This window comes from Homalodisca vitripennis, chromosome 5 (assembly GCF_021130785.1).
Source record: "Homalodisca vitripennis isolate AUS2020 chromosome 5, UT_GWSS_2.1, whole genome shotgun sequence".
Taxonomy (NCBI): Eukaryota; Metazoa; Arthropoda; class Insecta; order Hemiptera; family Cicadellidae; genus Homalodisca; species Homalodisca vitripennis.
The window spans coordinates 151,987,132-152,011,281 of NC_060211.1; the positions used below are offsets into that span (position 1 = coordinate 151,987,132).

Here is a 24,150-nt window from a genome sequence, read left to right on the forward strand (position 1 = left end):
ATGGACAAGTCATGTGTTTAAATTACATAAGCGGGCAATTTGAATCATCTGTGGGCTGGGATGTTGTGACAGCTGTCAAGATGTTTTTCCAGCTGAGGGTCTGTTGACTACCTTATATTTTCATATATTCAATCTGTTTGTTCACTTTTAATAATCTCTCCAATTTTCCGGGTTCGTAGCCACGGATTTGGAATGAGGCACAAGAGTAAACTCATACCTTTGTTTCAGACTAGCACATTTAAAAAATAACAGTAGCAGTCGTGGGACTGCCGATAGAAGTGAAAACGGAACTATTAAGTTGAGAGTAATTAACAATACGTTATAGTAGCAGTACATCTGTAATTGTAAATGTGACGCGTTTTTAATTTTCCAATTTTAAAATCCACGAAAAAATATTATCAAATAACTAGAAATCTATTTTACCACGCTAGTAAGATAAATCTTATACCGTAATAATACTCATTTCATGATGAAGAGGTTAAATATTAAAAACATAATTAAAATGAATAATGCTAAATTTTAAATACAAATATTCGTACAAATATTAAAAATGTTTAAAAATATATTCGTTGTTTTCATTATTCATTTATAAGTGAGTAAACACCGAGTGAACAACAGTGAGTTGAACACCGTTGTAAATAATACAGTTATTGCTACGGATAAAGTATATTTTTAAAACTAATAAATTAGTTAAATTAACTTGGTTCTTTCGTAAAGGTATTTTTATTGTACAATAAACTAATTTATTGAGTTAATACGGTATCAGTAAGCCAATGCGCCAACTACAGTTCCGGCTGAAACGTTCACTCATCACTTCATACGCTACTACAGGCTAAACTAAACTTCCAATAAAAAAATGATAAATTGCAAAAAAAATATTCATCTATTTTCACACAACTTTCTCGCTGACACATTTTGTCTGACCAAAAAATAAAAAAAATCCTCGCTTACTACTTTTTTCTTGTCATTGTAAACGCTATGTAAAATGTAAACAATAATCAAAATTATTTCGAAATTTTTTTAATATTTAAAAATGTAACCAATAGATTGCCAATATTAAGAGCTTTAATTTGACGCATCTTACAGAATTGTACGACATTGGCTTCACTTTTAAATCGCGAGAGGAAGTTAAAGGTCACTGATTTTCACAGTCTGTTTTCATACTCCGCCGGGACAGTTTTAACACAGCGAGACTGACTTTTTCATGCAGGTTAGTAGTCCGCGGCCAAGTCTACGGTTAAAAAACACAGCGAGACTGACTTTTTCATGCAGGTTAGTATCATTAGCATGTCGGTGACGCGAACCGAGGATTTTACCCTCTACCAAAACGCTCAACGCGCCTAAAGAAGTTTTCACTTCAAAAATTATTTCTATAACCTGGATCCAAATTGTTTAACAGCCTTCCAGAAAAAATAAGGGATTGTGAAAGTGCAACTTAATTCAAAAAATTCTTAAAAGTTTTTTGTGCCATAAAGGCTATTACTCAAAAGTATTTAGAAGACTTGTCCTAGCTTGGTTATCTTATTATGCTCCTTAGCTCTTTTCATAGACTATAACAATCTGTTTTAAATTTTAATGTTATGATGAATTAATTTGTATGTCTTTGTTTATTGTACGACTTATGTTCTGTACAATGTTTTGTATATGAACAATGAATTATTTGACTTTTACTTTGAAAGGAAAGTATCGAAAGAGAATGACTTCTGTTCAGAGAAAAGCCGCTTTGAGGGTTGCTAGCTCGTACTGGACAGTTTCTGTCTGAGCCAGCTGTTCAGGTCATAACAAGTGTAATGCCCATCGATTTAAAGGTGCAAGAACATAAGCATGTTTTTGACAGCAAGGAAGAGCTCGGAGTTGAGGAAGCAGAGCGAGTTGTAAAAGTTGTGACCATGCAGAGATTACAAGTTCGCTGGGATGCTGAATCCATGCAAGTTGGATGAAACCGTTGCTGATCGCTAACATCATAGAGTGGATGGAAAGACAGCACGGCAAAGTGGGCTTCTTCCTCACTCAGTTCTTGTAGGTTCATTTTGGATCGTACCTGCACAGGATGGGGTAACGCACGTTGCCCACTTGTGTTTTTGGAGATTCGTCTCGGGATGATGCAGAACATATATTCTTTAGGTGCAGATGAGGGACAGAAGAAAGGAGAGAGCTGATGATACAGTTGCAGGAAGAAGATCTTCAACCGCAGACTGTCATGCTCTGAGGACAGGAATAGGCCTAGCTCGAAGTATTGGGAATATCATTTCCAGGCTGGTCCAAGAAGAGGAGGGGGTGTTTTTTCTTTTTTTTTTAATGGGTATGCCTTTAGGAATAACCTTTTGGAGAGCCCCACACTTGTTCGCTTGGTTACAGTAAAGCCATTAACACACAAAAGAAAGACAGCACTTGCTGTACATCACAGCACTATCCCGAGACTTCACAGACTTGGAAACCTCGTCTCCTCCCAGCATGACATTTTCAGTGATAGCGTTATGCACCTGAAAAAACATTTTCTTTTGTTGTAGACATTGACACCTGGCTCATAGTAATATGTGTATATATTTATTTCTTTCTATTTTTTCCTCTACTCTTTTCTACATGCATACATTTGATTCTTTTTTTTCCCTTTTATTGTAATAAATTATTCCTATATAGTATATGTGTAAGTGCAGATGGATGTATATTTGATCGTATAATTACTGTTACTATTTATTATTGTTGCTATGCTATTATTGTTATTTTCTATATAGTCTATTTTATATGTTATTGTTATGTTGTAGCAATTTATTTTGGCATTGTTAATAATTTATAATGTGGATCATTTTTACTAGGTTATTGTTGAATATAAGAATATCTTATTGTTTTTTCCATGTACTAATGGTGTTACCGTAAATAAATAAATAACCTAACAGAATCACAGAGCATCCATAGTTTGACACCCTAACGATAGTGCTGCTTGTTCGGCAAGTATTGTAAGATTTGTGAGTGGCTTTTTGTTCCTACAAGACTCTCATCAACTAAAAGTTTACGATGATCTAAATAAGTTCCAAAGATCTGGTTAGCATGTTGTAGAACGGGATTGAATTAACCACGTGGATCATATCCTGGTTGTCCATGTTTTGCCAGTAAATCATTGTTTACTGCATGGAAAAACTGCAACAAGGATTAAAATTCAGCTAAAAATTTTGCCAAACCAAGGTGTATTTAAGTGAGCTAGCTATGGACCAATAGCTAAATTGTTGGTTTTTTACGATACCATATTCAAAATAATTGTAATAAACGCTTTCATTTCTTGCAAGGTAACATTTTTCCCATCACAGGCTCTGGATTCAGATGATAAATTGTGTGTGTGTCTTCTAATATAATCTATAGCATACTTATATGCCATATTTACAATCTGAGTAAGCAGACCAATAGTAAAAAATAAATTGAAGTATGCTATTGGAGGCGAGTCATGTGAAGTACAATGTTTTGGATGACATACTTCATCAAATACAAATGTATGAGTAAAGTTATCATTATTTTCATCAACTAAAAGCCAACCTGGATGGTTAGTACTGATAGGATCATCAGATATGTTATCAGTGGGTGGGTTTGTTGCAACTTGATTAATAACAGCATCTACAGCACTGGTGTAAGGAATAGGCCTAACTGTTCTTGCTGCTACTTTAATAGGACTGCCATCACTTTCGTCAGATGACAACTATGAAGCTTCATAGTCGGGGTCATTGTCAGTATCATCATCGAACCCTTCTAACTCACTGTCAGTGTTAGAAATATTAACAAAAGTATCACTAAGATCATCGTCACTGGCAACATCAACACCGCTTTCTATATGCGATATACAGCAATATATTATTTACAATCGTATTTTTACTGACAGGTGATCTAGGTCTTTTACTGATGGTAAAAACTTTTTACAATACACACAGAACTAATAAAATAATGAATACATGCACGAGAAAACATTAACAAAATAAATAATTATGTTGCAAATAAAATACAACGTAATAACTTGTAAAAAAACAATTGCACCAACAAGCAAACTCGAAGAAAAATAGTTATAACACAAATCACAAAAATAACACATTTTAGCAAACAGTAATATGTGTACTGCCAATCAGCCCATAATTAATGACACAGAAGATCTCCTCAGACTTAATTTTCAAATCCTGGTGCTCAATTCTTGAATCCGAATCTTTATTTAACATTCAGGGGATTCGAGATTCAGATTAAACACATCACTACCATCTAATGATAAAAATCATCCAAGAAATAATGTGGATTTAAGCTTTTACCTACTGTAATTCACTGCAAAAGTTTCATTGTTTACAGGTTTAATGCGTCATTAAAATAAAATAGACAACAATGGTATTATTTTTAAATATCAGTTTACCAAACATTTTTAAATGTACAAAACTTGCATGATAAGCAGAATTACTATGAGATATCAATTTTAATTATAAGTAATAAAGAGAGGCATATAAAGCATTACACAGAACACCTATTAAATTAAATTTATTAAAGGATTTAATACAAAAGAACAACATTTAATTGTAGGTCATGTAGCGGGGTGTTGCTGAGAACTTGGCGTAGGACTTTATGACCTTGTTTACAGCTTCGAGGAAGTCTTTTTCAGTGGCAACCTTACGCCGAGCTCGGATAGCAAACATGCCAGCCTCCGTGCACACAGAACGAATCTCCGCTCCTGGGGAAAGAACAAAAGTTTTAGTCTTAAAAAATTCTTACACAACAGGGACAAAATCTTTTTAATAACATTTTATACATTCATCTGAATATTGATGTGTATGATAACAAAATCATCAAATTAATAAATTTTTTAAAACCACTAACATGCATGAAATTAATGTTTATCCTACAGATCTTCCCAGTTACAAGTAGTTATCCCATAATAAATCAGGGATTTTAAGTAAATAACTAGGTTTTATTTTTTTTATTGTACTGTTTTGATACATTACACAGAAATAACACGTTTGTCTTATGGTTAGTTAAAAACCGTTACGATTAAGTGCAAATTTTAACATATCATAAATCATTATTATTGAAATTTAATTGCAGATTGAATAACAGGAAAAGATGCATACCTTTGGTGTTATAACAAAAAAGGTTAATGTGATATATTACAGTGTGAGAAATATAAAGATTATCAGCCAAACTAACATTAAGCCAAAAACTAATTTATTATTTTTTAATTAACAACATTTTCATGATGACACACTGACTGCAATTGACGCATAGTGTGAAGTAGCCTCCAAGCAAAAGGCAAGAACACTCAGTGTAGATCAGCAGTGAAAAAGTTAGCATTATTTACATTAAAATTAAACAAAATAATTGTGTGTAAAAAATATGTTTTATTTTGTACTAAACATTTATATTAACTTTCTAAGTTTTATACAGTACAATATTTTTTATTAAAACAGGAATGGGCCGATACGAAACAAATTCGATTTGGATTCTACTACTAAAATTTGTGATATCTGAATTCTGAAGTCAATATTCATTTCTGTTTTATTTGTAACTAAGAGTAAAAAACTCTGGCCATTAAAAGCACACAGTTAAACATTTCCAACCACCTTTAACCATGATAAAAAAAATTTTAATATATAAACATACATATATTTTTATGGAAGACATATTTATACAACTACACAAATTTCAGGGTAAAAAATAGCAATTGCTCCATCTGTCGGAACTACAAGCTACACATTATTTATAAAACGACCATAAATTTTTAATTTGGTTATCTACCTATGCCTCTTCTTACACAAAGTACGAAGTATTCAAGAGTATCAAAATATTCTGGTATCAAGTATCAGAATCAACACACCTATAATAAAAAATTGCTGTAATATTGCTGTATTAAAAATCCTAATTTAACTATTTGTTTGATACTTAAATTTTACTCCACGATTGACATTAGTAAACATACAATATTTCTGCTACAAATTATAAATTGTTTTAATAAACACACAATTCTGCTTATTTTGATGCTATATTAAAAATATATAAATATTTCACACACTTGTATCTTAAACATTAACATTTTAAAAGTATTATTTTTTTAATTATGTATGTCATTAAATTTGTTGTACATAATGTAGGAGTGCTATTTCAGAGAATATCATTGGTAGTTTTATGATCAAGATTTATTTACTGAACATGAGGAAAAATAAAACATAGGGGTGAGCCATAAAAATTTATCAATAATTTCAAAACTGCAACTGACCTGTACTATTGGGGCAGAGCCTAGCTAGAAGCTCAAAGCGGATGTCTCGCTCAACGCTCATGGATCTGGCGTGAATTTTGAAGATGTGGGTGCGGCCCTCAAGATCTGGGAGACCGAACTCCACCTTGCGGTCGAGTCTGCCCGGTCGCATCAGAGCAGGGTCGAGCGTATCAGGTCGATTAGTGGCCATCAGCACCTGAGGATTACAAACATTCATTTGTATGAAGTTCATTATGATTTCAAAATATAACACTAAGGATTGTTACAGAAACTTTCCATGAGTTACATAAGACAGAAACACTTTTTTATGCTATCCTCAGACAAAACGATAGTTGGATGAAATAATCATTTGTGGCTCAAAAATATTTAAAAAGTCAGGACAATACAGAATTAAACAGAACTGGAAATAAGACAGAATTAATTATTACATATGAAATAAACAACTTAGTTTAGAAGAATACTATGTATTATCAAGAACAGTATTGGTCCAATTTAGAAACAACATAAAAATATAATAGTGGTTAAAATAGCAACAAATATTTTGGCCACAAAAACATCAATACTTTATATTTATTTTTAGTTTTCCTTAACTACTCACTACAATACTTTCACACACAACTTTTGTTGCATTTTTCACTTTCAATCACCACCAGACTAAATGCACAAAATGTCTGTTTTTGGATTAGATTCTAATGCACCTTTATTTATTTATAAGCTATGCAAAAAGTAGTGATCCGTTTACTAGCATTTGTTAATTACTGATATATTATTTATAAACTGTGGAAAACCTATTGTTTCGGAGGTAAAATATTGTTTGGGATTTGACATTTTATACAAGACTGATTCAACATGCATACAAAAATAAAACTAAAAACTCTATCATAAGTTTTTAAAATTCAATTCAAAGACCATTGTTAGATAACAGATTCAATACTAAAACTAATAACCACTCCAAAACCAACAGTGAATGATCTTCTGCAATTAAAATAGAGCAACAAATTCTTGTATATAAATGAATGAAAAGATGGATTGACAAATGATGAAATAAGACACTATGCAAGTTTCTATAAGTGCCTTCTGAAGTAGTGATTAATGAATGCAACAACTCCTCATCCAGGTTAATACCTTGATATTGCCACGTGGATCAAAGCCGTCCAATTGGTTAATGAGCTCCAGCATCGTCCGCTGTACCTCGTTATCGCCACCTGCCCCATCGTCGAACCTGGCTCCGCCGATGGCATCAATTTCATCAAAGAAAATCAGACACGCCTTCTTGCTTCGAGCCATCTCAAACAGTTCCCTCACCATTCTTGCTCCCTGAAACATTCACATTGGTACAACATACAGTTGCAAAACCTCCGTAATAAAATAGCCTATTACATACTTTTTTCCATTTGTACATACACAGGGAAGAGGTTGGTAACTGATTCAATAATTTAAATCTCTTGATTATATCAATAGAAATTGCATTTTCTAAACATAATCAGGTGTTGAACGCTAAAACAGTCAAGAAATTAATTTATTACATATTTAACAACTTGATATTGGTTTTGATTAATATTTTTTAACCAAAATAGTAAACAATAATTGTGCAGATTTATAGGCTATTGAAATAAATAAAAATGACTAAATTGTATGAAACAGGCAATTTTAACTTTTGCTAATTCCTACTAGCTGTTAGTCACAATCATCATTTTCTTATTACTTTAACTATTTGGTACATACAGAATTCAAGTACAAACACATTTTTAATCAAGCTTCAGTTACATGAGAAGCTTTGCAGATTACAATATTAATTGAAGAATTCAATATCCTTGACTCACCAATAAAAAGAAACATCACCAAGACAAATGACAAAATAAGTATAAGAAATATACATGTCACACTTATGAGGCTTTGGGAAATTTAAATATTCCTCTACATATTCTATGGGGATCGTGAAACTCACCTCTCCTACGTATTTCTGGACTAACTCGGATCCAATGACGCGAATGAAGCAGGCGTCAGTGCGGTTGGCCACAGCTCGTGCACACAGAGTCTTGCCAGTCCCAGGTGGTCCAAACAGCAACACTCCTTTCGGTGGCTCGATTCCCAGATTAACAAACTTTTCAGGCTGAAACCAATTACAAAGCTCATCAGGTTAATTTTATTACAGTGTATTTAAAATTGACATACAATATATGATTGCTTTTATTGCTAGTTTTGCATAACACCACATTGTATCTCTTTTATAAAGCTAAATCAAGTCTCTTTCACCTAAATTTGAAATTTCTTTGCAGAACAATTTCCCATAATCATAAGTACAACATACTGATCATTCTATAAATCCATTCACATAGTAATATAGCTGGTCAGCGTGAGGCAAATAAATAAATAAATTTTGTCTTAACTAAAACTGTTCTAACTGTTGTTTACAATTCACAATGAAATAAACCTTATACAGTACAGTATTTTTATTGTTACAGAAAGTATTAATATTGATTTATAATAATTAAGCTTTTTGGAATAATCTCCAAGAATATACTTAATTATTATTAACTTAATTTTAAGGGCTTAACACATTGATGCTAAAAAAAAAATCGGTAAAACTTTTAGCGGTGGTGAAAAATTGTTATAGTTTAATAACTACCATTAATGTAAAACCCAAATATGCAGTTTTCAGCCCATACAGTACTTTTGGATTCTTGGAAACGACATCGTTGGGAGGTGGTCGATTTCAACAGCGTACCAACCACACCAGACCTAGTGCACTCGATTCCAGCAGTTTCCAATGTTTGAAAAAGTGTTTTATCCATATTCTTCCAATCACTATTACTAAATATATATGTATATACATTTATACACTATTTACAAGTCTTACTTGACTTTGGTGCATGACACTTTTCATAGCACCTGAGTGGGGACAAGGCTAGTTCGCCACGGCACTGGGCACAAATAAATACAGTTTTTGAGTCTTTTCTTCCTTTCTGGAGGCATACTCTACAATATACTCTCTTGTAGGTCTTGGACAGCACGTGCATCAGATTTTTGGGGGATGAATCAAAGCTGGTTATTCCATATCAGGAAGGAATGCCACTATCAATTCAAGGCGGAAATCATACAAACTGATAGCTGAATCCTTCTTGGCAAAATTGTACAGTTTATGTGCATTGATCATGGTCATCTGGAGGAAATATACAACCACTTGTTTATACCATCTCAACGACTTGTGCACCATGGAGTAGTAGGACATAAGTTGGTTAAGTGATACATGTACATGTCCTCAGAGCTCACCATCCGAACCTGTGTAAATAGTCATCCTTAATGTTAGTCCATGGGGTTCACCAAGTGAGTAACACACCACACTCACCTGCACTCAGTGTGTGTGAAGTGCACACTGGCAAATTGAATTGAATTGAATTGAATTGAAAATAACTTTATTCATAAAGTATACAGTGGTATACATTGAATGGCGTCATTAGAAAAAACTTAAAAGCTAAAAAAAAAAAACATATATATATACAGTATTGATAAAATATATGATAAAAGAACTAAGTTAATTATAGTTCAGCTAACCCATACAATGGTTTCTCTGTTAAGTACAATTTTAGCTCTTTTTTAAATTTCTTTAAAGTTGTCAATGCCTCTCAATTCCACAGGAAGCCTCGATAAAAATTTTGCACCTGCGCTTGATGTTTTTTTGTTGAAAAATTCAAGCCTATGGGAGTCAATTGGCAATTTCGTTTCTATGTCTGGTAAAATATGTATGTCTGTCACCTAGTCTAGGAAATTAAACTATTATTACATAAATTTGTTTTACATGTAGTGTGGTATGAAACACATAAAGGCTGTAGACAGTCATAATGCCCAAGTGAGAAAAATGTTCGCGAACTGAAACGTCAAAATTTAAATTCAACATGGTTCGTACAGCTCTTTTCTGAAGAAGAAGAATTCTGTCTAAGTTCTGCTTTGATGTACCACCATAAATAGCAATTACCAAAAGCGACAGATGATTCGACCAGTGCATAATAGAGTGCCTTTAATGTATTAATTGAACAAAATTTGGACATTTGGTAAATAGCATATATTCCCGAACTAACTTTACTCCACTACATGGTCAATGTGGAGATTCCATGTCAAGTTTTCGTCTACAATTAGACCTAAAAATTTTGTGGAAGTTACTTTTTTCAAAACTTTATTATTGATATTTATAACTGGATCAATGGGTTGTTTACTTTTCCTGTTGAGAAAATGATAAAATTGGTTTTACTTGCATTTAATAATAAATTATGGTTACTTAAATAATTGTTCATACCTGTTAGACTTAATATTGAATTATTTTCTAAATTATTTAATGATTTTTTCACTAATCTTTAAACTAGCATCATCTGCGTAGAGGCACAAATTTTTTGATGGACCACCAGGAAATGAAAGTGGTAGACCTTTTAAATAACAGATTGAAACAATAGTGGGCCAAGAATTGAGCCCTGTGGAACGCCGTGATGAATCTGAGCAAGAGGAGAGTGGCTGCAAATAATACGATTTTTTTCCGTAGTTTTTATTTCAACAAATTGTTTACGATCAATTAAGTAAGAATTTAGCCAATTCAAAGAATTGCCACAAATTCCCAGGCTTTCAATTTTGTTAAAAAGAAGTTTATGAGATACACTGTCAAATGCTCTGCTTAGGTCCAAAAAAATTCCCACTGTTTTCTCTCCTTTATCCACAGAGTTGATAACTGAATTAATAAATTCAATGCCAGCCGTTACAAAACAGATCGGTTGGGTCTGAAACCATGTTGTTCTTCATCATGTAAACACTGAGTCTCAAGATAATGTACTAATTGGTTGTAAGCTGGCTCTTTCATAAATTTTGGAAAAGGTGGGCAGTTAGTGATAACGGTCCTATAGTTGGAGGGATCCTTTGAGTCACCCTTTTTGAATAATGGAACTACTTTTGCGATTTTAAGATTTGATGGGAAATTGCCACTGATAAAAGAGGAATTTACCAAGTGTACCAAAGGTTTAATGAGTTGTTTGCTGGCATATTTTATCACTGTCATAGGAATTTCATCCCATCCGGTTTGAGAATTTATTTTGAAAAGAGCTTAAGATTTTTGAAATTTCATTTTCTGTTACTGACCTGAATTTAAAAGTAAGCTTTACAAAGTTGTTGAGCCAAGGCAGAGCATTGTTGTCATATTTGCTTGTTGGTGCTAACTGTGGAATGATTGACAAATCAACATAATTAGTAAAAACCTCATTAAACAGACTACTGATTGCCTGAGGATCAACCAAAAGGCTACCACCAGCTGCAATTTCAATGTTGTTACAGAATTTTCTTTTTGTTACTGATTTCTGAATTCAGAATTTTCCAGGTTGTTTTACATACATTGTTGGATTTGTCAATTTTATTTTGAAAATAACTTTTTCTTTCTATCAAACTAAACTTTTCTTATAATTTTTGTTTATAATTTTTGTTTTAACATTTTGACTTGGTTGAATAAATTATGATCATTAGTAGCTCTAGCACAATTACTTAACTGTATGATTCTCAATTTATCTAGTTTTAGATCTTGTGTCATCCAACTTTTGTTACTGTTTCGTAAACGTTTTTTTTATTTTGGGAAAACATATATTGAAATAATACATGAAAATTTCATGAAATACATCAAATTTGCAATTTACATCAGCATTATATACATTCAACCAAGTTTCATTTTCTAAAAACTTAACAAACAAAACCAAATTTCTCTCATTAAAATCCCTAATTTCTTTAATCATAAACTTGTTTTCTTGTTTATTAGTATTTACATTATTGCTGCAACTGTCAAAAATATTTACAACCACCAACAAACCATCATGGTCAGATATTTGAGTATTTAAACCCTCTACTTTTATACAGAAATCATTACAATTAGTCAAAACATTATCAAAGCTGATTCAGTGTTGCATGTGATTCGAGTAGGAAAATTAACTAGATACCTCATTTTGTACAAATTTAACACATCATTCAACTTTTTACTGTCATTACTATCTAAAACATTTATATTAATATCTCCGACAACAATTATGTTTTTAAATTTCTTAACTATAATACTTAGGGAAAAACTTAGTTTTTCTAAAAAAAATTAGACATGTTTGAGCTGGGAGATCTATAATATATAATGCAACCAATAACGAAATTAAAACCATTGAATTTGTAATCCACAATATACAACACTCAAATTCTTTTTCAGATATAACACTCTGAATACATTGCAAATTAACATTTTTATACTTAATTTTTTCTTTACCTAGAAACCATAACCCCTCCTCCAGATGTAAAGAACCCTCGAAAAAAAAGAAGCATGCACCTGATAACCCCCAAATTAAACCTAGCTATTTCAGTATCCAACATTTTATGCTCATTTAAAACAATAATATCAGGAATTTAATTCATTTACAGTTATTTCAAGAGATTCTATTCTTGAAGGTAAATGTTGAATATTAATGTGAAATAACTGTAATTTATTATTTACAATGGAAGATTTGAAAAAACATCTGGAATATCATGACAAGAATTTTTTAAATTTAAGTTTATTTTTGTTGGCTCTGAGATAAAGTTTTTTACTTCATCAGAGTTTCGATGGTAAATTTAGATTAGGATTTTTGTGATTGGTCATGTTAAAAAAACTATTAATTAAATCTAATGGACATTGTGGTTTTGTTACAATTGGTGTTGTGAAACCTTGCACTTCAGAGTCTGAAATCAAACAGTTGAGAAGAGAGGAGACCGGAGTCCCTGTTGGGGAGTGTAGTTGGTCGTCCATACTGGTTGTGGGACCTTCGAGTGTTGTCTCAATGTCAGAGCAGCAAAGATTCGTAGTGGACCCTTGATGTGAAGTTTTGTCGGAAACTGAAAGTTTTCCGTTGAATCTTTCTCTCACCATTATCTCAAGCTGTGATCGTAGGCCCTTCACAAAGTCCAAATAAGTAAGGCCATTACGGAGAACTCTTGTGGAATGTTCATCACTGACAACTACATGATTTTAACACTCGTGTTGAGGTGTAGTTGGTTATAGTTTGGTGATAAAAAGTTCAAGGGGAATGTTGTCCCTAACACATCCCATTGGTGAACAGACCAATAAGCTCAATTCTCTTTGCTTAATGTGTTGTGTTAAATTTTTAAAAGCAGTGTCATAATCCTGTACAGTAGGGTTTTGAATTATAGGTAGGTTTAGTAACCAACCCATAAACTGATGTCCAATTTAAGTAATTGGTATGTTAACCTTTCACTCACGAAGTCTGAAGCCAGGGAGGTGTATTAAAATGTTTTTTTAAATGTGGTTGCCACACCCGCACTCATGTGCCTATTACTATGAAAGTCAGCAGCAGAGATGCAGTGGGCAAAAGCAATTTTGTTTTGGTCTCTGAGTTTATGTATTACTGTATTCATGTCCTCTTCAACAATAATGACAGGATACTCTGGTGAGGGGTTGGCTGATCTTCTTCTTTGTGATTGCAGCGTGGTTAAAACAGCAGTCGCGTAACAATCTCAATACTTCCTCGCCAATTTTCCTTTTTCCCTTTCGGTTGAAATGCATGCCTTGTCGAGTGTAGAGATCATGGGGCAATAAATGAAGTTCTAGAAGTCTAATGTTGGTGGCTGCGCTTTTGATTCTGTTAATTAGCTGCTCATTAATTAAGCTTATTTTATCGTCTAAATTTGGCTTATCATGTCTCATAGGCAGAGAAGCAACTATAAGATTGGTGTTTTTTGTCATCTCCAGTAATGTGTCAAAGTCATTCAAAACATTCTTTAACACTGGTGCCTTCTACGTTGTGTGGTGCCACCTATGACAAGGACAAAGTCGTTTTGATTATAGCCAAGTGTTAGTTCATTCACCTCTCTGAAAACACCAGCTTAACATCGCACCTGATCTCACAACAGCTGTTACGTTAATATTTGTTTTTTGTTGTATAATATTACTTAAGTTTTTCCCGTGGCTATCCGACATAATTAACAGTCTAGGCTTAGTATAGCACTGTTTGTTGCTTTCTAATACATCTCTCTTCACGGATTTGACATTTTTTGGCATATTATCAGAAGTCTTAGTAAAAATATTTTCCTTTGGGTAAGTATTCATTGAAGCATTTTCATTTTCATGTTTATCATCTGAAAACATCGTCTGCAGAGAGAACCATAAATTTATTTTGACCAATACACTGAAACTGCAGTCTTCTCTTTATTGATTTTAGATGTATATTTAGGATTTTGCCATTCCATTGACTTAGTAGCATGTTTAATCTTGTTCATAACTGGGGAAAACAGTTAGAACATTTTAAATCGTATTGTTTTGATGTGTTTGATTGGTTCTCTTTCAATAGAGCATCATTTTCATTCTGCAAATCACAAATCACAGCTTCCAATGATCTAATTGAGTCTATCATATTTTTAGTTACTTGCTTGTAAACTTCACATTTATTACACATCACATTACTAATTTTCTTCAGTGAGCTCACATCCTCCCTTTTTTCTTCAGTTGCGAGTTCCACATTGTAGTTTTTTTTTCCCTTATAAGCTTATTTTCTAAAGACTTAATTGTTGCATTCAACTCATCTTCTTTTTTTATTTTGTGCTACTGTCATATTTCTAATTAATTCTTTCTTTTTCAATTAGTTTGTCTTCTAGCTCTAATTCATAACATGATTTTGAATTTCTGGATTCATGCAGTGCTTGTTTTAATTCCCTCATTCTCACGTAATATCGCATTACCCAGTTCTGTGGCCAAAGAGAGAGAATCCTCAAACTCAACCTCATTAGGGTCCTCTTTAGTATCGTGGCTTCTTAAATCCTTACATTCCTCCAATTTGTTTCTTTTTTCAGAGCAACTAGGACATTGCCATACATTTCTGTTCTGCTAGTGGTAAATTTTTTACTTCTTTATAAGACAGATTTACACATTTTAAATGGTTCCATTGTCTACAGGGTCCATTGCAAAAATATGGAACCAAACTTTGAATTTTTGCCACAGACACCACATGGATTGCCATTTGATTTTGCTATATTTTTACTCATAATGAGGTGGTGAAACAACAAACAAAAATAATTTTTCTTTAAATAATCAAATAAATAGCCAAAATAATATTTTAACTATTCAACGGTAAATTTATTGGCAATATTTTGACTAAATTACCATTAAATAATTTTATTAATCCGCATTTGGTTTATAATGGACTCTCAGTAATAGAAAGTCATATTAATAGATCATATAATCAATATAATGTAGTTTAAGCAGTAGATGCCGTCGAATACAACCGCACAGCACTCCATCCGCAGCCCAGACCAGTCGAAATCAACCGCAACGCAGTTAATGTGTTAACAGAGTTTTGTATACCTTTGTATAATTTCTTTGAGGAGACAAATCTGTCTTAGACAGAAATGAGATAAAAACGGAACAAGAACATGCGTGAATGATGGGATGTCACTGGCCTCAAATACATAATGAAAGTGTAGTGATAAATTATATCACTCAATCAATTATGTCTAGAACCATTCATTTTCTAATACAAAAAACTTATTGAAGGATGAATTTATTGGCAAGTGGTAATGCGATTACCTAACTGAGGCTGTACATATTAAATAGAGCCCATAGCAGAAGCTATGTATCTGTTTACGTATTATTGACTATGCTACCTACTCACATGCAGTAGAGGAGTTTCCACGACTTCCCGTAATTTTTCGATCTGTTCCTTACAGCCTCCCACATCACTGTAAGTCACATCAGGTTTCTCCTCCACCTGCATCATAGTCACCGTCGGATCTATCTTAGGTGGTAGCGGGATGTGTATCTGGTATTTATTCCTGTCCACTCTGCATTCAGACAGATTAAGCGACCGACCGATCAGTAGGAAATCATGACAAACGGGAACATACATTAAAATCCAAATTATTCATTTACTGAAAAGTATATAACATTCACTATTTTGGTGTGAGTGTGCATTTCTTAAAAGCTAACTTATCTTTGTATTATAACTACTTCTCAATTAATCCTCTAGGATCTATTGTCACATACCAAATATTTATATCACAATAATATTTTAACTCAATTATGTCTCGTTAAATCTTTTCAAGACATCATTATTGTTTTTGTTAAATTAAAAAAAATGATCCAAAATATTAATGATTGCTCTTAAGAATTTTATAGTAAAGAATTATTTGCTTTTCCCATTTACTTCCATGATTACATTGCAACGCTTATTAGTTTCTAGCAGTTACCCACCCCTTCGCATGCAGTTTCATAGGCTTTGCAGGTGTATGAGCATATCTGGTTCGAATGTATTATATTTCAGATGCCAATGTTGACTTTGCCTTGTTGCTACGATTCAGAAAATCTGTCAAAAAGTGTATATTTATGGCCATTGTAATTTAATCCTTACACTAGTAGCTTTTGTTCTATTGTTGAATTTGCCTTGTTTACCAATCAAGAAACTTTATATATATACAGGTCTGAGAAGCATACTTCTGTCAGAGGACAAATAAGATGAGTTTTATAACAGTCTAAATTTAAAGCAAAAGTTAGGTAATAATTTGTATCTGCATTACAGTTACGAACAAGCACAGCATACTTAATATTTGTTAAAATGTGCAGTTACGTCTATTTTTACTAAAACTTTTAATTTTCTAATCTGGATATTTTCTTACTCTGTGCTCAACAGCGGTTGCAGAAATAGTTGAAATAAGAATTGTTGTTACTTGGTGAGTAAGCTTATTACTATCAAGCTTACTCTGTTTTCAAGACTATAAATATAAACAAATTGAAAATACTGGTTATATTAATTAAACATACAGTTGTGCTCCAATAAAAAAATTTTTACACAAAAAAGTTGATGTTTGGCTCTTCCAATTAATGATATTTGTTTGCTCTAATGCAACTTTAGAGGCCAAGACTGTGGTATATTTCACAATCTTGGAGACCACTGGGGATTTTCGAAATAATAATAGGCCTATATTATAAACAGGGACCCTAAGAATGTCAATATAAAATTTCAGTACAATCAGTTGAATATTTAAACTTGTAAAAAGCGTAATAAGCAAACTCACTTTCACATTTATAATAATATTAAGATTACGATTACACTTGAGAAACTACTGTACAGAAACAAATACCAATTATGCAAGTTCGTGTTAAACTACTGACCCGACTCGCATGCCCTCCTCAATATCAGTGGGCGCGACAGAATCCGCCAAATCCACAACAAATTTGGCAAACTGCTTCACGTTGATTATGTATTTCGGGTCATCAGAGTCTGCATTGATGATCTTGGTGCATCGGGCGACCTGCAGAGGCTGTTCATTCTGCAGTGTCTGTTTGTCTGCTGCGAGGTCCCAGAGGGCGGGGGGAGCCAGTCCAGTGTCTGACTCTTTGATCCCAGTTAGCTCGTTCACCCGCTTGATCACTGTTTGGATGTCATCTTCTACCGTCTTCACGCTCTTGGTGTATTGACCTTGGCCCTGGTAACAGCATAAAGTATGCTCAATCTACTAGCAGGTCTGATGACAACAGTTTTAAAAAATCAAGAAAGACAATTTTGAAATTTATCTGTTTTTTTTTTTTCCTAATAGTCTCAACAGGTTTGCTATGGTTTGACACATTTCAGAAAATCTAATGCCATACTGGAGATCTTTGAGGGTTATTTATTTTTTACGGTACTAATTGTTTCCTCACTGGACAAATTTGCTCTCATATTTGATCTGAATGCTGCAAAAGCCCCCTCCTCCACTTTGTAATTCTGCTTCAAGATAGAGTTAATGTGTCTTCTATCAAACACAATACCTCTCAGGATAGTATGCAACATATTCTGGTAGGCCTCTAAGACTGACCTCTACCATGTATTGTGACTGTCCAATTTAAGGACATAAAGCACCTTAGTAAGTTCTTCAACTCATGGAAGATTGATATTAATTTCTCAAGCTAGAGTTAGCGAGTAATAAAAAATAATTAATTATAGTTTTTATAAACATATTCTGTCTAATCAGGGTCATAAGGTATAGAATTAACGCCTTAGCCTCGATACTGCAAATAAGCTATATGAAGTAACTAAAAGGATAAAACTCATAATAGGAGTTCCAAAATTTTATTGATGATGATTTCCAAGCCATTTTTCTACTTATTTGCAGAGCATTAGTGAAACCTATCCCAAGAGGCTGGAAAAATTCCGCTTTTGTCTGTATACACAATATCTCATAAATCAACTGACTTATAGACTTGAAAATTTGCATGAAGCTTCATTTTTATACGAGTAACACTGAATGTGATGATGGTGCATGTTACTTAATGGAATTTGGCTGAGCCTTAGTGCATAGTTTTCATTGGTCTTATGGGTAATCGTGATGGCAACAAGAAAATAGCAGAATAAATAAATTTGTAAACAAACTAAGTACACTCATACGAGGTTTCAACATGTGAATTTTGTATTCATAGAGAAAAAAATAATTGAGTGGAAAGTCAATGCTATTGGTAATAAAATTTGATTTCAGTGCACTCTTGCATTGCAGTACCCTCCTTACCTCAACAAAACTATTATTTACACAGTGCTTTCGTTAGCTAACTAAAAGAACAAAAATGTGAATATATCATATGGCAAGATATCAAGAGAAAGATTTCATCAGTATACTTTAAATTTTGCAAGCAACTTAATTTTTTCATGGACAAGAATGAGTTCTATGATAGCCCATGTCAAACCACTAAGCGACTAAGCCCATGGAATTAGACTTGAGCGTTATTTAATTGAAGCCAATCACTCAGGAGACAGAAACAATTTCTCTTTTGCCTGCAGGTGGGGTGTAATATATCTTTTCTGTATGATATGATTGTCTGCTTTATGTCTACAAACAGATATTTGTCAGCAGGACATCTCACGAATGAAATGAGTCTGAAATTTTGCAAGCAGCCTCAGCGAAACCTGTTACATGACATATGATATGTTGGACAAACCTTGTATTATCAGCCTGGAATTGTATTAATTAAAATATTTTGCTGAATGCATATTAAATACGTACTATTAAAATGTTTGACTACTTACATATGACTTTAGGAGAGCAATGTCTGCTTCATCCAAGGCTGAAATTGAAATAAAAACATATAAGATTGAATATTATAATAATTAACAAGAACTACTTTAACCCTTTGAACGGCCACAGCACCAACTATATTAATGTTAAACAAATTGTGTAAAATGCCAGCAAAGACTATGTCAACGATAAATGTTTCGATAATATTCAATATTGTCATTCTGGTCATGTAACAATATCACTGTATTCAATTCATTCCAAGCTAATAACAATAAACGTACATTCATGAAACAGTTCAAACTATAGTCATACACTACTAACTGTAGTTTCGCTGTACTTTTTATAAGTCATTTTTTGGTGTCGGTGTCAATACATATTAAAAGCAAGGATTATCCATCTGGAGTTGTCATGGTTTAAAATTCACGAACACAGTACAAACACAATGAACAATAAATAGTCTGTGAAACACAAAATTTGATAGGCCTACTATGCATTTGAATATTGAACATGATATAACAACACGGCCAGCAGAAGACAGGACAACTCAAGTTGACCTAACAACTTAAAAACTTATTACCAACTAAAAAAAATCTGAATTAAAATGATGAAAAATTAAAATTAATTAAATACTTACTTGGTTTTTAACTAAAAAAAATGTTTAGAGGTACTTTTGGGATTATACCGACCACACCAGTATGAAGAACACAAAAATATAAATTTGTAGAAACAAACATGATAAAACGAAAAAAAAACAACTCTTTAATTACAAAATTACAAACTTACAACGATTATCAATTGTTAATGGGGTCAGATTCCGTTATATGCCCCCGACGCTTAAACTTTTTTCAATGAACTTAGAACGTTATAAAACGATGTAGTTGAGTAACAGAACTAACATTCCATCAATTAACAGGCATTTCCAGGTATTGTGATCGGTATTGTTGTCGCTGTTATCTTATCTTTCTCGAGAATCCCAATTATGGCAGGCCGCGTGGCATCACATGATTATTTAAGTTTTTTGTACGGTACATAATTGCCTTTCCATTACAATTCAATTTATATTTCTGATCAGCCCCTCTAGAATTTGATATTTTACTGATAGGTACTATCTCGAGGGATGTTTTTCTTTCGTCGACATCAGCGCGGGGCAGCACCGGGTGCCAAAGCCCGCACTGATGGCCGGAGGCACTCGCATTTTGGGTGGCGGAGTGTGATCAAGAATAAAAACAAGTGTTGAGTGTTTTTTTCAATAAAGAGTTTAGTTTTTGTTTGGTAATGTTCGTTTTTGTTGAATTTTTGTGTTTGGAGAAATGTAGAGGTAAAACACGGAAGTACAACAAAGCGACGCACCAGCTGAACGGGCGGCGAGACTCTGCAATCACGTTATCTACTAGACCGCTCGACTTTGACCTCTGTCTGAGGATGGGGAGGGGTTTGCGATAAGACAATTCCTCTTTTATATTGACGAAATATTGTTCTACGCTAATCTAGTAATCAGTAGAAGCAAAATGTCGAATAACGATTCATGTCTGGGTGTGGTCGGTATAATCCCAAAGTACCGATAATTATGATTCGATTGTATTGGTGGCCATATATTATACTGCTGCCATATGTTACAAAAGGTATAACACTACATTTTGAAGATTGAAACCTACTCTCTTCTTCAAGTATAACAAAAAAAAAATGAAAAACTAAAAAGCAATGGACTGCCACTAAAAGGTTCACGTGATGCCAGACTGTACACCAATCAGCATGAAGTCAAGACTGCAGAGAATGAATCATGTCACTGAGATCAATGACTAAAACATAAGGGCAAAGGCAACTTACAACCCTTACATGCTACCTTTGTAAACAATATAGATGCAGTAAAATTGAAAAAATAACCAATTTGTCCCTTAATTGAATTTTTGTGTATTTACTAAGTTGGTAAATACGCACCAGGTATGTTATCAAACCTCTTAAAGTAATAATAGAGTTCACCGTTTCCATAAACTCTCCTTCAAATGTTGGATATTTGGAGATAAGTTTATAATGGGTTTGATGGAGATATCTCACCACAGACAATACTTTGACGAAGGCAAACATTACATCTTAAGTTTTCCCACGTCACCCCTTCACCATTCATTACTAGAGAACAAATATCTTCTAAGTCAGTACTAGAGCCAGAGCCAACATCAGTAAAAAGGTTTCTCCTGATTTCCAGTGTAAAAAGTTCTTCTCTTACCTATTATTTTAAAACGTCCATCATTTTAATATGTGCCTATTATTTTAAGATTTAAGCCAATATATATATAACTCTTTCCAACAAAAATCAAAGGAGTTACGATTTTTTGAAATTCTCTGAAAACTCTGTTTTTGATAGTACCTCTGGCAACACTATCCATATTTGACAGTTTGGTATTACTCCGCGGCTCTCTAAATTAAAGAAGGGACGCCATTTCGAACTATTTTGTTCCTCTGTGTCTATTCTTAACCTCCTAGTTCAGTAGTGGTAATGGCACACCTTTGTGTTGGATGTTCGTTATCTTATGTGGAAGCAATTCGTAAAGACGAGTATGGAGTTTTGCAATTTTATGTAAACCACGGGGCTTATAACCGGACTAGGCGTTGTGGTAATAGGAAGTGTGGCAACGAACTCGTTGTAAACGAATTTGGGGACTTCAGTTTTCGGTGTGGAAAGTACTACAATGAACATTAAGGTAAGTGATAAGTTACTGAAATGATAGTGACTAGTACGTTAATCCTGTCAACGATGCCTGCCCGCTGCGCAGTGCTGCGCACTGCTTGCTCTTTTAGAAAAAAAATTAACTCGAGCTTGCAAAAGTCGAATCCCAGATCACGTGATGCCCCTGCTCCTTAATGCAATAATACCCGAAAGGCATCAATATAATACAATAATATTCTTTCCCCCCAGTTTATATGCACCTGAGATAATAATACTGGCTATAAATGCCCAACCCATGAAACAAAAGTCCATTTTCCATGGTCACGGTATTGTAAATAAATACCAAAATAATAAGTAAGGAATGAATTATAGCAAGTTTGTCTTAAAATTTAAATTAAATGCCTCGATACACAACAAATCTCTGCCAATCCTCAACTGATAGGCATATTACTCCGTAAAAATTACACCATCTATGTGATAACACAAAATTTTATGCTTTGACCACAAACTTACAGAGCTGAGAAGGCTATGGTGGTTCTCGATTTGACAACAATTTTAACCTTTGTGACATTACTACAACCACTCTTCCTTTCTACTCTCAGCAAAATAACAGAGTACACTGTTGACAAAGCTTGTTGGAACTTGAATAGGCTGAGGGAACTCTGCAGGCTGCCTTTAATTACCTATAAGAGTGAAATGTATGACAATCTCCATGATCCCAATGCCCCAACAGCTTATGGTTGCCACTGGTAGTCTGGGTACATTAGAAGCTATGTTTGTTGAAATTGTTGGTTAGAGTGTGAATGAGGCTTTATTATACTGTGCACATTAAATAGGCCTAAACCTTAATTAGCCTACTGTTTAAGGTCACTAGACTTAACTGGACAGACTCCCTAACCTTAAAATAGTTTGGGTTTGATTAATCGTGAACCAAACATGTTACTTACATTTTATTTCTTTCTCTTCTCCTTCTTTCTCATCTTTTGTTTTTCTCATATCATCCCCTAAATAGTCTGGCATTTTATATAATAGATGTAAAAATACTCTGATAAATACAAAACAACACAATGACAAAGCAAAGTAGTATGACAATTTCGTCTAGAGTTGTTTCAATTTAGTATCTCTCACAGCTCACTCTGCACTCTGCAGTATTTCTATTGCATTAAAATCCTGCTCTATGGGTAAAACTTTATTTGTTTTTTTTTCTCGTTGGCAAACATCAGGCTTTGAATTTTATCCATAAAATTACAAAGTACCGTTTATAGTTGCTTTGTGCATAATTTAGTGATTTTCATATATATAAAATTTATGAATATTCTGTAAAACTTGATTATCAATTTGGTTTTAGGCGCTAGAATGGCAAAATACTACAAGACCATAGAGTAGTAAAGATCATACGGCAGTGCTTAGAAAAAAGGTATTGTTCAGTTACCTTTTTAGATGTCAGTCAAGCAGTTGATAAGATATGGCTTACCGATATATTATACAAAAGTAAGGAGTTATAGCCCTATTCTATTTTTTCAATACTAAAATCATATCTTTCAAAACAATCTTTTAAAACTAAAATATCAAGATGTTTTAACTCAGCTATATTCACTAGAATCCAGAGTCCCTCAAGGAATTGTACTTGATCCATTTTATACTTCCAATATACTGCTGACCAATATACCTCCAGAAAATGTTGTATGACATACTCAAATTGCAACTTTCGCAGATGATACAGATGCAGAAGAAAATTAATCTTTCTGTTGATTATAATTATAACCTTTACTTACTTACATTGGGCCTTACCTTACATTCTCGTAAAAGTAAATAACGTAAAAACAGATATTAATACAAATTTTGCTGAAAAAAGTCATTTGTTTAAAAGAAAAAAAATCACTGTTTAAAAGAATATTAAATTTAACAATGTCAAACGATACAAACATAAGTACAACGAGATATGGAACAACAATATGTGCTGTGATTACAAGTTATTTATTCAAGAATTTTTATTTATTACTTCAGTTATATTAAGCCCATAATTTAATTTTTAGAATATGTATAATGACAACAAAGTGAATAAAATAAACATAAAAAAAACATGTTTGTTGTATAGCTTAGCGATAAATAAGTTAAATTTATTTGCATATTGCACGTTTAGATATTATTTACACGCAAGATTTAATTATGAAGTTAGTAATGTGCATTATGAAATAGTAGATCAATGTTGTTTTAC

At 33.2% G+C, this 24,150-nt stretch overlaps 1 protein-coding gene across 1 annotated transcript; it reads right to left on the reverse strand.

Annotated features, from left to right (window-relative positions):
• Positions 1 to 4,487: 4,487 nt before the first annotated feature.
• LOC124363029 (26S proteasome regulatory subunit 7) lies at positions 4,488 to 23,082 on the reverse strand. Its single transcript, XM_046818088.1, has 8 exons — positions 22,880 to 23,082; positions 19,279 to 19,316; positions 17,394 to 17,707; positions 15,898 to 16,066; positions 8,181 to 8,345; positions 7,358 to 7,549; positions 6,233 to 6,428; positions 4,488 to 4,693 (listed from the first exon to the last, which is right to left on the reverse strand). Exons 1-8 carry the CDS (start codon positions 22,950 to 22,952, stop codon positions 4,536 to 4,538), a joined length of 1,305 nt encoding a protein of 434 aa, XP_046674044.1. The 5' UTR covers positions 22,953 to 23,082; the 3' UTR covers positions 4,488 to 4,535.
• Positions 23,083 to 24,150: the final 1,068 nt, after the last annotated feature.